The sequence below is a fragment of the Lampetra planeri genome, chromosome 20, assembly GCF_965212315.1.
Source record: "Lampetra planeri chromosome 20, kcLamPlan1.2.h2, whole genome shotgun sequence".
Lineage (NCBI taxonomy): Eukaryota > Metazoa > Chordata > Hyperoartia > Petromyzontiformes > Petromyzontidae > Lampetra > Lampetra planeri.
Window position 1 is genome coordinate 8,661,915 of NC_136126.1, and position 14,731 is coordinate 8,676,645.

At 46.4% G+C, this 14,731-nt stretch overlaps 1 protein-coding gene across 6 annotated transcripts in view; it reads left to right on the top strand.

Moving 5' to 3' along the window:
* The window catches only part of GAPVD1 (GTPase activating protein and VPS9 domains 1), a 65,842-nt gene that overhangs the window by 15,030 nt on the left and 36,081 nt on the right, over nt 1-14,731 (top strand). For all 6 annotated transcript variants that reach the window (XM_078603505.1, XM_078603501.1, XM_078603502.1 and 3 more), the window contains exons 5-10: nt 2,290-2,454; nt 2,778-2,948; nt 7,332-7,418; nt 8,863-8,997; nt 10,914-11,145; nt 13,262-13,437. In XM_078603505.1, coding sequence (XP_078459631.1) covers nt 2,290-2,454; nt 2,778-2,948; nt 7,332-7,418; nt 8,863-8,997; nt 10,914-11,145; nt 13,262-13,437 — 966 coding nt within the window. The remainder of the gene's footprint in view (nt 1-2,289; nt 2,455-2,777; nt 2,949-7,331; nt 7,419-8,862; nt 8,998-10,913; nt 11,146-13,261; nt 13,438-14,731) is intronic.

Below are 14,731 nucleotides of genomic sequence, written 5' to 3' on the forward strand. Positions count from 1 at the left end.
ATTTCTAATGCCGTGGCTTTTTTGGTCGTGAGCCGTGTTAGTTTTTATGTTTGTTTCGTTTTACAACCCCACCTCTTCTCCCTAACCCAGGGGTTGGCAAACAAAATCACAAGGGGATTCATTTTTGTTCGAATTCGGTAAAACATTTTTTTAAAGAGCTCAAATGCATGTGAATAACGTCACAAAGCGGCAGAGGTCGCAAACGGGTTTTGATTTCTTACCCGTACCCGTACCCGGCCGCACCAGGGTCGCAAATGGGTACCCGTACCCGGCCGGGTACAGGTACCCATTCCCTACCCGTACCCGTACCCTACCCGAAATGAGTGACAAACGGTTACTCACCAGTGACTCACGGCCTACCCGTACCTGGCCACACCAGGGTTGCAAACGGCTACCCAGGAATCGGGTAGGGTACGGGTATCGGGTACCCGGTTGCGACCTCTGCGAAGCGATCCTTAAAGAGCCTCAGGTTGCCAACACATGCCCTAGCCCATCATGCTCCCTGCCTCTTCCCCCCAGATAAAACCAGGCCTACCCCAACCTCTCCTTAACCACGCCCACCTGTTATACTAGTCTGTCACCATAACTGCACCACCACTCTTAATAACCCCACTCTTTATCTCCACCACTATCATGTTACGTACAATATTATAACTTCTGCAAATTGTCTTGGAATAATGCGCTTTATAAATATTTATAAGGTAAAAGTGTATTTTACCAATTTAACTCCCAGTTTGTTCGATCGATGTCACGTTGTGAGACCAAGTGTTCCATTTGAATTCTGGCAGGGCAGTGTAACTCGCCGTGTTAAGAGAACGGCTCGTGGCAGGTGATATTGTAGAACTAGATCTGAGATTCTTTCGAGACACGTCACTTGCCCACATGAGGGTTCTTGCACATTCCTGCATCCCAAATAGAATGTGGTGGTATTTTTGTCATCGGTAACAGGGCTGATACCGTTGTCTCGTTTGCAAATGAGGTAAAAATTTCCACCAAGGGTTGCTACGCGGATTTACGCCCAGGATGTCATCTGTGATTGGCTCACGGCCTCAAGAGAGAATTAGTGGATCATGCAGAATGCTTCATGGGCAGGTGCTGCAAGGTAGCCTGCAGAAGGCAGCAAAGTAAGTAGCTCATTGGATAAGCATCCACCGTGGCAGTCTGCTGAAAACAGACCTTGAGACTCGGTGAAACCATTCCAGCGAAATTAATGGACTTTTAAAGGATTCATCAGCTGCAGTGTTCATCTAATGAGGTGCACTTGGAGGAGATGGCAATCAGATCTGGAACACTCCACCTATACACACACACTCCAGGCCTTAATGAGTTGTTGATCATGATAAAACATCTTGGTGATGTATCAGCGGGAAACCTAAATTGTGTGTTTGACATTTGCACAAATTGGCCATTGAGCATGATTTTAGTGGCAGTGTATTTTGAGGTTGGTGAAAGATTTTATTACAAATGTAATTGTGAGTTCAGGAAAAAAACAACCCTCCAACTTTAATTACATGCGTGCTACCAGTGCAATGATAAGCAGCGGTAATTCGTATTTATTTAATTTTATCTTTGTTGTTGACGGATTACAGCGGCTTTTGTTCCACGTATAAATTCTGTTGGTGGCGCGACTGCATTCCGCGCATTCACTTCGTTGAGCTCTGTAAGATCCCCATATCCTCACTATAAAATGTTAAAGCTTGTTCCAGCAATCGGATTCTGTGCCATGTCCATTTAGATACACTTTGTAACGGTGCTTGGCCCTTTGGTATATGACGTTTAAAGTGTGTGTGAGGCTGAAACCGACTGTAGCTTCAACCTCTGGTGACTGGTCTATGTGGGGTGCTTGGAATGTTTGAGTTTCTTGAAGTCTAGAGAATACCCTTTAGAGTAAATGCACTTCGGAGCTCAATTTATTACCTGTTTGTACTTGCACAGCCCTCTTATCAAACCACTGCAAGATGAGAGCCTTACCAAGCCTTGCAGGTTTTGTGGGGGTTATTTGACCTTACTTAACCACACTGCTCAATGTGGGTTGGTGATTGTGGTTATCATCGATCCGGGAGTATAGCAAATCCAGTACAATAATGGATATTGCTACATTTCCCTATGCTACCCACCACGTATCCCAACAGCCTATAGCCTGGTTATTTTTTTTTATACATGGCGGTCACCCATTCATGCACAGGCGATGCACACAGGGATAACACTCAAAGGCCTACACAGGTGGACTCACGTCCCCTCACCACCACTGCTGCCCTCTCCCCCCCCGTCTCCCGCGCGCGGCGACAGGAGCGCCTGTTTGGTCCGCGCGGCACTGACGAGTTCCGGGCGCGCGTGCTGGAGGCCGTGGAGGTGAACGTGACGCGGCTGGTAGCGCTGGTGAACCGCTTTGCGTCCAGCCTGCGCCGCAGCACGCACTGCTTCCCCACCGTGCTGCGCTGGGTCGCCTCGCAGGTACTGCACGCCATCCAGCAGCAGCAGCAGAGAGAGAGGATGTATTTTTTATTTGTTTTTCTGCATGTATGCATGTCTCTGCTTGTTTTGTCCATGTCAACTCGTCTGCCTTTGTGTCTGCTGAACTTGCAGTTATTGTTTCTTATGATTGAAGCCACAAGCTTCTTTTGGGTGACCTGAAATTGCATCCACTGCAGATAAGAACTGTTGTTTTTTTTGGGTTGCGTCATCCTTTAGTGAGAATGTGAATCTATACAACGATGACAGTGGTGCTTAACGATCATGGCGATAGGCAATGATGGTCATGAATTCGCCTCGTCCAGGCGTACGTGACGCTGGCACGCGCGGAAGGCCTGAGCCCCGGCGAGGCTCGGGCTGTGTGCACGGACCTGCTGCTCGCCTGCTTCATCTGTCCGGCGCTGGTGAACCCCGAGCAGTACGGCGTCATCACCGATGCCCCCATCAACGAGGTGGCCAGATTCAACCTTATGCAGGTAAGCGGAGAGTGCCTCCGATTGATTGATGTGGTTCACGTGCTGACCTATTTAAGACTACTAAAAACGATCTTCTTGGTTCTTTCGGTAAAGTCACGTAGAAGGGAAATAATAAAATAAGATAAATATTTTATTATTTCCCTTCTACGTGACTTTATTATATATAGTAATATAAATATTTTATTATTTCTCTTCTACGTGACTTTACCGAAAGAACCAAGAATATGAATCCCTGCAGTCACGAAAGCTTTAAATAAAAATTGAACAATACTCTGTAAATATATATATATGTATATAATAAAGTAATTTATTATGTTTAATTTTTATTATACATTTTTTTTAAAAATTGTTTTATTTCCCTTCTACGTGACTTTACCGAAAGAACCAAGAAGATGAATCCCTGCAGTCACGAAAGCTTTAAATCGAAATGCTAAAAAGATTTTTATTTTACAAGGTTGGGCCCACTGAGCTTTTTAGCTCTTGTTCAGAAGCGACCTCGTTATCACTAATGATAGCCCAACGAGAAGTGGCTTCTCACCTGGAAATTTAGTGGAGCCAAGTTCTCTAAACGCACGTTTCTAAATATGGAGGGAAAAACCGGGGGAACCCGGAGAAAAATCCACGTGACCACGGAGAGAACACGCAAACTCCAAATTTACAGGAAGAGTCCAGGTAGGGATCAAACCTGTATGGCAGCCGAGGTAGTTAACATCTCTCCACTGTGGCGGCCACTAGTCCTGGTACCCCCCCCCCCCCCTTCATTCACCAAGCTGCACAACAGCCTTGACTGACACGGCTTGGTATAATGCCTTCATCCGGTAGTGGATTGACTCAGGAATGTAAATTATTGAGTTTTATTTTGATAAATCTATTGAGTTCTGCTTTGTGGGAGGAAGTATGCATGTGTCAAGTTCACCCCTCTTGCCAATTTGATGAATTATTATCATCATGGTGCACATTTTTATTGCAGAATATATTTTTTTGGTACCATCATTTGCATTGTGTCATTTATTCTGGCTTGTTCTCTTAATCTACGATTGATATATAATTATAATTTTAACAGTTTTGTTACGTGGTGAATGGTTACGTGCCTATTATGATGCCAGCAGTGGTTACCCCGGCATAAGAATTTGTAATTTATGCTTCTGACTCAGGGCTGCAAACAGGAGAAGAGTAATGCCCCATGCCGCTTGAATGTTAATATAAACCAAACACAATCCTACTTGAAAATGCTTTAGAGTAACAAAGGAACTCTTAGATTACCAAGGTTGGCTCTACGTACCCTTGCGAAAAGTTCAACATAAATCTTGACTTAAAGCTTTCGTGACTGCAGGAATTCATATTCTTTGGGTCTTTCGGTAAAGTCACGTAGGTAAAAAATTAAAATTAATAAAAGTAAAATAAATCACGACGTTTAGGAGCAATCGTGCTGTGACGGTTCCACCTGAAGACGGAAGCTTGTGTTGCCTCCGAAACGTCGTGATTTTTGTTTTATTTTTTATTTTACTTTAATGAATTTTAATTTTTTACCTACGTGACTTTACCGAAAAAACCTAAGAATATGAATCCTTGCAGTCACAAAAGCTTCAAATCTAGAATCACGTAGATAGGTTCAAAGAAAATAACAAAAAAACTACGACGATTCGATCGCGCAACACAAGCGGTCGTCATCAGGAAAACGACCGCTTGTGTTGCGATCGAAACGTCATAGTTTTTGTTTATTTTGTTATTTTCTTTGAACCTATCTACGTGACTTTACCGAAAGACCCAAAGAACAAGTTCTACATACATACATACTTAGTCGGGGGCAGTCTCTCCAAGTGTAGTAAGTTCGAGGAGACGAGGTCGGAGTTGAGGCACACTCTGTTTATTAACTCAGTGACAGGCACAATAGTTGAAGGGGTAACGGCCCCTTCACCCGTACTATGGGAAACCCACCCTAGTACTAAGCCCTCTGTCCTGTTCCCCAGTCCTCCTCTAGTGGGCTACGGGAGGCTGACTGATCTGGCCCTGGCAAGCACAGATCTCGGCACCAGCTAAGCCGGCCTTGCCCTGACAAGGGCAGAGGTCCGGGAGCTCTTGGTCCGCGCCGCTGGCTTACCCAGCTCGGCCCTGACAAGGGCAGCGAGACAGGGGAGTCCCAGGGCCTAATCTCCGAGTCTTCGATCTTCACTGGTCAGCTTCGTGTCGAACTGGCCTCGAGCTCTCTGGCTCCCCGCCTTTTATAGGGATCCCCTCAGAGGGGCGGGGGCGTGGGGGATCACGGATGCGGACGTCGGTGTGACCACCCGTGTGTGTGTGAGTGCAGACACCCCTGTGTTTCTCGTCCGCCGTTTCTCCCGTAATAACCCCTACACATGTACCAAAAGGCGTTGACTTCCCACAAATTGGCACTCATTGCAGAGGTGATAAATTCAAATTAAGTAATGTTAACAAGTGACTTGAGGCCTTCAGATTCAGAGTTTATTTGCTCTGGCTATCGGGCTTGCCTGGATGTTTGTTAAATTCACATTAAAGAAACTATATTTTACAGTCAAATGTGGTGATGGTTTCGGTGAACTCTTACACCTTCTTTAAACGTCTTATTCGTAAGAGTTGGTCGCTCAGATATTTTTTTTACATTACTGAGAAATAAAGCTCTTTTACAGTATCGACCTGACCACAAATGATAGCTCAATGACATGGCGTATCACGTGAAAAATCATAGAAGCCAAATGCTCTAAAACACGTTTCTAAATGTGGAGGGAAAAACTGTAGAAAAATCCACACGACCACGGGGAGAACATGCAAAACTCCAAATATATACAGGGCCTGGATCGAACCCACGGACTCCTCCATACCAGGCGAGGGATTAACATCTCGCCACCGCGGCGCCAAGTTGATGATGCAATGCTGGCTCGTATTACTGGTTAAGTGTTACGGGGCAGCGTCACACACAATCCGCGGCTGCATCATCGCGGCTGTGCTGACACGGCTGTCTGCGAACTTAAACGCATCCTGCCCGGGCCGACGACGGTTATTTGTATGCCCAACACGGACCCCCGACTGGGTAGAGCTCACCGACGTGTCGGCAGACAGTCGAAGGATGCTCCATTAACTCCGAAAGCATTGATTTTTGTTTTTAAGGGGTGTGCCAAGAGGTTGCTTTTATGGTGTGACTTCCACGCGAAAAATTGTCTTTAAAAAAAAACTTTTTGTACTGCTGATGTCTTGGCACGTTTCCTCGCTGGCTGTGGCTCGGAGTACGTCTAAATTCTGTCCCGAGACTGATACCTTCCCGTGCTGTTTGCAGGAAGCCTCGTAGTTAATGTACAGTCCGCTCGCAATGGTATTTTATTGTTTTTCCCCCAACACTAATAAATATTTGGTACGGCTCGTGTAGCGCACTTCCCAAAAATAAACACGGGCAGCAGTAGGCGGGTGTCTGGTTCCATATGCGTCTGTGCCTTTGGAAAGGTCACCAAACGTGCCTCTACGAATTGAAGTTCGGCTTAGACGCCACCGAATTCAGATGCGGCGCGTGTGCTCTTCTGAGAAAAAACCACTGATCAAGGGAGGGGAGATGACATCGCACGAACCAATCGATACCTTCCATTAGTATCCAAGCCACAGCTGATAATGAATCTGGTTAGCTCGCTACAGTCGCAACATTACTCACGATTGCCATCATGAACCGCTCCGCAGCACTGAATACTGGTGTACCCATCTCGAAAGGATTTCGCTGGGGCAAAACTGTTGCAGGGCAGTATTTGATGTGTAAATTACTCTCCGCTTTCAGTTAATGCCAGTTGGCCAAAACGTCAAGATTTATTTTTTTTCATTAACAATAACACGTTGATGTGATTCATGATTGACAAAGACGATGATGATGATTACGATTCAGACATTTCTTTTTGAAAGAATACACACAACAAAACATTAACAGGCTCTTATATTTTAGATAAGGCTGACTGACACAAGTTTCAAGATTCGTTATTGAGAAAAATATGTTCAAGTCACATTAGGATGTTTTGTGTTGATTTTATTACAGTGACCTGTTAGAAAGTATGTGCTTGTAAGTTAATGAGCTATTTGTTTATTTGGGTTGCATTTTTCTTTAAGTCGGTTGATTAATGAATCGGTAATATGAAATAATAATGCCTGGAAAAAAAAAACACTGTCGGTCTCAAGACTCATTCTCAGGAAGATGCATTTGGATGCGTAGCCGGGTTCTCGAATAAATGTTATGCATGTGAAAATAAACTGGATTACCTGGAGAAAACCCACACATACAAGTGGGTAACATTCAAAGATCGCATGCGGTGGGCATGCTCTTTAATTTATATTGTGACGTGATGGGATGTGACTTCACACTCTTGTGTCTTGCCATATCTTTGGATTCAGGTGGGGCAGGTTTTGCAGCAGCTGGCCATGCTGGGCTGTGAGGATAGTGACTCGCGCATGAAGAACATCGTCAGCAGGTTTGACCGGGTACGCAGTCCTTTGCCTGTCTCGCCGAGTGGCAATTCCTGCCAGTGACTGGACCAATGAGCATCCAGCAGAGTAATTTCGACCATCGTGACGTGTGGCAGACCCAGCCGGTTTCCGATCCTCGTAGACAGCTAACACAGCGAGTAGCTGGTTACCCTTTTTTTGGGGGGGTGGCATTTATGTTCATGCATGTTCGTGTGGTTTAGCGGTTGGCACACTTTGCAATGATCCCATTGGCTTCCTTTCAAAATTCCAGAAATGCACATCGGTGGAAATTGAAATCTGAACCTAGCCTGCTGCACCTCTAAGGTTGGCTCGGCCCAAGACAAGTATCAAGTAAGATGGTGGTGTCACCATCAGCACTCGGGAGATGGGCAGCCGGGTATGCGTGGTGCTGGTTTGAGAGCCCACCTTTATTTGCCTTGCCAGTCTTTGTCAGTCACGGCCTTGGTGCGTGCGATATTTCTTTTGCGTGCGAGTTTATGTACGAGGAGCCGTGACACTTGGTATTATGAACCCGTCATCTTGAGTTATATTCGGAACTAAACGATGTTTTTATTTTAACCAGGTAAAGCTCGCTGAGCGACGAGCTATTTTTCAGAGGTGATCTGGCCACACATGATAGCCCCTATAGTGGCTCATATCATCACCATGCATTGGAATTTAGTAGCAGCCAAATAATGTAAATGCATCTTTCTAAATGTGGAGGGCAAAATCGGAGGACCCGGAAATAAATGACAGCCACTTATAAAACCAATAACAAGTGTTATGCATACCTGTCAACCCCTTATCAGTGCCTACCTTATTACAGACCAATTCAGACCTGATTCGTCACCCCGTGCCCTTATACATCTCAACGTTCATACTACAAAGGCCTATCACAGGAGAAACACAAATAGGCAAAACATTTTTTTGGCTGTATTGAAATGGCTTTGCGCTATATGGACCTTAAAACTAAATTTCTCTGCGCAAGAATACGGGTACACCGTATGGGTTGACAGGTGTGGGTATGTGCATCTGAGCTGAGCCTCCCCTAGGTCGATTCAGCTTAAAGTGAGTACCTTGCATCCCACTGGGATTTTTGCACACAGCGTTGGTCTATGGTGCTTTTTTCTGGAATTTTTTCTTTTCTTTCCTGGATTTTCTGTTTGCACTTAGTCACATAGTTACTTGAAGATGTTTTCTTGTTCATGTTTTTGTTGCGGTTGCACCCGATTCAAGAGACGAATGGCTCACAGGGCTATACCTAATAAATGAACTTGAACTTGGTGAGATGTGTTCAACATCAGAACTGGAAAGGCAAAGACGGCCTTATTCGGTGCCAACTACACCATCCCCATTGCGTGCTGTGGTATCCGAAGTAGGTGCACACGAGAGCAACCCTCGTCTCCTCAGTCTGCCAATCTACATCGGGTTATCTTTGTGTTTGCTTGTGCGCGTGCAGAGTTGTGTGTCGTCCTTCGTGGACGTGATCATTGGAGCGCGGGTGCTGGAATCTCCTCCGCTGTCCAGCTACAACCTCATGGAGGGTCTGAGCAGGACCACAGTGTTCATCACGGCGGGGCAGCTGCAGGGCATGGTACGTCCGGAGTTGAAGAGGGTCGTTGAAAAAACGTCAAATTCAATGGTTTGAATGGATGCGCAGTTTGTTGAATCTGTTCAATTGGCGGCTGTGGCAAAACCGGCGTGGTCAGGTTTTTGCGGTCTTGCCAACTCATAGGGTGTGACAGATTAAATAAAGGGGACCCGGCCTCGCTCAAAGCCATCTCGTGATTTTTTTCATTTGGCATTGGTGGAGGTTTGCATGGCAGTGACTGCCATCTGCCGTTCTTTGTCAACATCGCTCATTAGCTGGAGCACTATGGCACGTGTCTGTGCCGAGAATGATGTTGGTGGTAATGGGGATTAGCCACGGCAATGATTTGCATGCACGCACCCACCCACCCACCGACCCATCCCTGCAGTTGTCACAACTCTATTCAATCGTCGACTTTTTTTCACCGTTGTACTGTATCGAGAGACGGCAAGAGGAACGCGTGGATTTGAGAACATATGCAAGTTCGCGGCATCCTATCAATGGTGTTAATAAAAATAAGTGGGCTTGGGCAGGACATGTCGCTAGAAGGGATATGATGGCTGTTGGTCGAGATTCATAGCAGAGTGGCAGCCCAGGGAGGGAATGAACCCCAGGGGATGTTGACTGCGGAGGAGCGATGAAATTGGCTTGTGTGCAAGAAAACTGTGTGGATGGTTTTATCGCATGATCATGAGAGATGGCAATGACTTGAAGGCCTTCGTCGAGCAGTGGATGGATTTATGGCTGATGGTGACCCTCTCATTCTTAACGTTCCAGCCTTTTAAGGTGGAGTTTTTTCTGTCTTGTTGAGACTGGCGTGTTCTGTGTCGTTCATTTAGCATGTGAGCATAAATGAAACTCGCTTACAATTAATTCTAGATTTGAAGCTTTCGTGACTGCAAGGATTCATATTCTTAGGTTTTTTTCGGTAAAGTCACGTAGGTAAAACATCAAAATTAATGAAAATAAAATAAAACAAAAATCACGACGTTTCGGAGGCAACACAAGTCTCCGTCATCAGGTGGGACCGTCACAGCCGAATTAGCTGCATCAAGTGAGGCAATGATTCAAGATGTAATCCCTTATAAGCAAGTTGAAGGGGGGAGGAGAGGGGGTGGGGGAGCTCATCAGAATGTGGTAGCCAATGAATGGAACGTATCGGGAGGGAGGGGGGCGGGGCTCAAAGACAGCACGGAGTGCTAAGTACAACGCATCGGGAGGGGGAGGGGGGGGAGCGGGGCCAAAAAAAAAGTACGACGGCTTGGACGCGGTTGCTGCTGCACACGCCAACACATTGGGTAGAGAGGGGGAGGGGAGGCCTCATACACATGATAGACAATTTTCACGAATAAAAAAAAATCTATTCGTATGCACATGTTATTCTTTACTACGAGGACAAGAGTGTATTGCAATTGCTGAATCACCGCATCATTACCCACCTCTGATGCTGCTGTTGGTGTATCTGTCTATGTTGAACTTTTTTTGCGCCGTATGTTGCCATCCGTGCTAATCGGAGGTGCAGGAGAAGGTGACAGCAGTGGATAAGATCAAGGTTGATGATGATGATAACTGGCCTTTTGGGAGCACTTCTTCTTTCATATGGGTTGATAGCAGATTAAAGATGTAATTTTCGTTTTGTTATCCACTCAATTGTCTGTCCACAAGCAGAGTGAATCTCTTCCATTCCTCCTTTAAAGCAGTGAAGACAGCAGCGGAGTGTTTACGATGTGGTCCATGGTTTGGGATTCGTAGCCGCCGAATCTTTGATGCGCCATTTGTGCATCGGGTGGTGACATTGGGAGCACTCTCGATTCACGACTATTCTCAGTACCCGGCTGTGATACATGCAGGAATAGAATAATCTACGGTATGTGGCTACACATGATGATGATGGTGGTGGTGGTGGTGCGGTGGCCTAGATCGGCTTCCTGCACGCCGTGCTGGCCGCGAACTCGCTGGCGGACGACGACCGCGCGTGGCTGGAGAGCCTGCTCGCGCGCCTCCCTTCCCAGCCGCCACTTGGCGCCGGCGGAGGCACCAGCAGCGGAGGCAGCAGCCATGCCCTGTGCAGCCAGGGGTGCACACCGTCTGCCACGCCGCACGTCTCGCCCGCCACCACGCCCTCCAGCAAGAAGAACCTGCTGCAGATCGGTGAGGGATCTCTGCTGCTCGCGCTTTCCAACCGAGGTTGGAAAGCGTTTGTGGGTTGTCTCTGTCCGTCTGTCCGTCCGTGCGTCCGTCAGCCAGCAATGGGGAAGAGGCACTGTAACTCTTGTAAAGGAGATTCGGTTTGACTGAAACTTCAACGTACCTCCGATTAGCACGGTTGGCTATGTACGGTGCGAAAGAAGTTCCACTTACACACAGCGTAATGTTTTGTTGCTGTTGCAGACTTTGCCTGTGTGAAAACCAGCCAAATTGATCAATTGGTTGCTCAAAACGTGAAGACATGAAAGACAGAGCTCAAATCACTTTGCGAATATGCAAATGTACTTGGACCTCACAGCAACCTATTGCCTTCCACAATGGCAATTAAACACTTCTAAAAACAAATTAAATGTTAGATCCTGGAGTATGCGCAAGCTTTGTTTTATTTGTTCTGTTTTGTATTACTACAGGGCTGTTGGTGACCAGTCACCAAGAATATTCCCGCAATACTGAGAGCACATGGTTTTCAATTGGAAGGTTGTTAGTTTTAATTCGTTTCATAATTCGGCATGTTTACCCAAGAAACTTTTTTTCAGGAAGATCACGCCAGGTTTTCGCAGTGCGAGTAGAGTGATGTAGCTAGCTGTAATCCCAACTTTAGTAGTTAGCAGGTCTTTGTTCAGAATTGGGATATGTTGGTCAATACCAATAACATGGTATGTTTTTATTTATTTATGTTTAGCAGTGAGAGGAAAATCAAGAAGCCAGAGAGAGTACCCAAACATTGCAATTGGTGAACCACATTGTTGCGAGTCAACAGTGGGTGTCCAGTGGATTGATTGGCCATCGTCATAGGAATGCGAAATTGACGCCACCGGCTTAATGCTGTGAAAAGATGAGCGTCTCCCCGTGGTAATTTTAACAGAATATAACTTTGTTGTAAGAGCAGAAGCATTGACCCATAAAGTGATGAAAATGCATCAACTTGGATTTCTATCGCAGAGAAATAAGTTTACAGTGAAAAGGCCATTGGGTCAAATTGGGCCACCTCGGTTTGATTAAGATCTGTTGACCTGCAGAATGCAGAACCCTTGATGCTTCCCACCCAAAGGCCCTCGCCTTATCTAATATAGATTTGTTGTCTCAATAAAATGTCTCTTGATTCATAGGGCATTGGTCAATGTCACTGAAATGTATTCACCATTCGTACGTTATCAAACGTGTATTAAATTCCATGAATCACATGCGTCATCCTTGGTGACTAATAGATGCAACAGCCGAACCGAAGTAAATTTTAGACACTCGTTCACACGGCCCGTATCTTTTATTGTTTCGTATAACGACCGGTGCTCTTGCCAGGTCATAAATAATAAAGGACCAGTGCTCATTGAGCGTGTAGCTCTTTTGATATGGGATGAGTGTTTTCTGTATCTCTCTCCTGGCATAGAAACAGTTGGGGTGGAGTTGGCTGTGAACTAAAAGGCTGGATGGTGTGGTGTTATGTGCACTGTCCTACCATAATTTCCACCCAGTCTGTACCTGAACCTTGTCGATGCCTTCCCCCATGTCGACTTTGCCTAGAATGAGTACCAGGTGTGGGGAGGTGATAATGACAGAAAGGTGACCAAGCATGCCTCTTGTTGGCAATACCACCACCTTGTGTTTCCAGGCTGCATACCTCAATAGGCGCTTGCCATTGAAACAGTAAAACGACTCGTGTCTGTGTCTATTAGGGTGGTGCTGTCTTCTCATCTGACAAGAACACACTTGATGAGACGCATCCATCCACAGATAATAGACGCTTTCATGGATCGGTTGGGGCCACTGATAAGAGTTGCTGGTAATAGTTTCTTTGTACTAGCCCAGCGGTCGGCAACCAAAATAACAACAGGAGAATTTGTTTTCGAATTCGGTAAACAGTTCAGTATTTCAAGAGGTGCAGGGCTTGTGAATACGAGAGATGGTCCTTGATAAATAACGCCACGAAGCAGCCGCATGCGGTTCCAGAGGTGCACGTTGCTGACCCCCTGTACTATCCGCTCTGCAAGGCTCAGAGCGGGCGTCTCTGCCCTTGCACCGTGTCATTTGTGTGCCTGTATGGCGACGCGATTTCCTCCAGCCGCTGGCCGCAGTCTTGGCCGGCTGTCCGTCGCGGGGGGCCAGCAGCCCCAGGACTGCGACGGCGACGCGGCGTCTGGTGACGGCTACCCCGAGGAGGTCCCGGAGGAGGTGCTGGTGCTCTCGCTGGGCGCCAGTTGCTCGGACGTGCTGCCCGGCTTCATGTCAGAAAATGAGGTGTGTGCATGGTTGTGTGTGCATGGTTGTGTGGTGCATGGTTGGTTGTGTGTGCATGGTTGGTTGTGTGTGCATGGTTGGTTGTGTGTGCATGGTTGGTTGTGTGTGCATGGTTGGTTGTGTGTGCATGGTTGGTTGTGTGTGCATGGTTGTGTGCGTGTCTTTGTGCGCGCTGATATCGTGGGGAACGGTGGTGCTGCGAGTACGGCGAGCAGAGTTCGATTCCCGCTCACGGCCAACACGAGTGACGATTATCTGAAGCGGTCCTGGGCCTCGATTAGGTTGACTCAGCCTCAAATTATTACCTGGTGGCGGTGTTTAAACATCACCACTAGGGAGACGAAGGCGGCCGGGAATGATGTTGGCCACCCACCTCCTCATATGCCGCGCCGGCCTTCATAGGTGCTCGTTAACAGCACTTTTTCTAACAGCCTTTTAAGGTTAAACAGGGGATCTTTGTCTTTGTGTGTGCTTGTTTTTACACACGCATGTCGGTGCAAAGTAATGGGGACTGAATTGGTGGATCATGTAGATTTGTGAAACTTCTAAACCTACTGGGCTGAGATGAAAGGGTGGTTCGGGAGGTAAGAGTACTGCACCAATATTGCTGGGATGCTGTTTTTCGTTTCGGGCAGATGCAATTAAATTGGTTTCACAAGTATAGTGAGTTGGTGACCTTAGGCCAGTCACTGATGTTTAAATATGTATCTTTCGTTTTTCACAATGTGGCGGATTTGGTGTGTGGCCGATGTGACCTTATTCCAGCTAAGCGCAGTCTCTGCTCATTTGCTCAATTTCAAACCAAGCCTTCCACGCTCGCCTGAAAGTTTAGGTTCCTCTTAGAAAAATATGTGCCTTAACCGAAATAAACTGGCTGAGGTTGTCTAGAAATTATCGTCGAAAATTTGGGTAGCTTGTGAAGGTGTTTGTTTCTGTTAGAATAAGACGATGAGAGAGACGGCAGAATAATCCAGTGCATGGAGGCTTGGACAGCTATGATGTCATAGAAATGCATTATAAATATATATTTAAAACTAGCCATGGTCCTTTGGCAGCTGATTGCCAGATAAAGTTCTCCCCATTCTGTTTTGGTCATGGAGGGTTTTTTTTTTTTTGCCATAATTCACCACATTGGTCATTACGGTTTGGTGAACATTATGGGCCGGAGAAAGGGTTTGGATATCACTCCCCACTGATTTAATTGAACCGAGCTCACCAGGTTTCTAATGCAGTGCACTAACTACGGCGCCACCACTCCCCTTATGATATCATCAGCCACGATCGATCCACTACT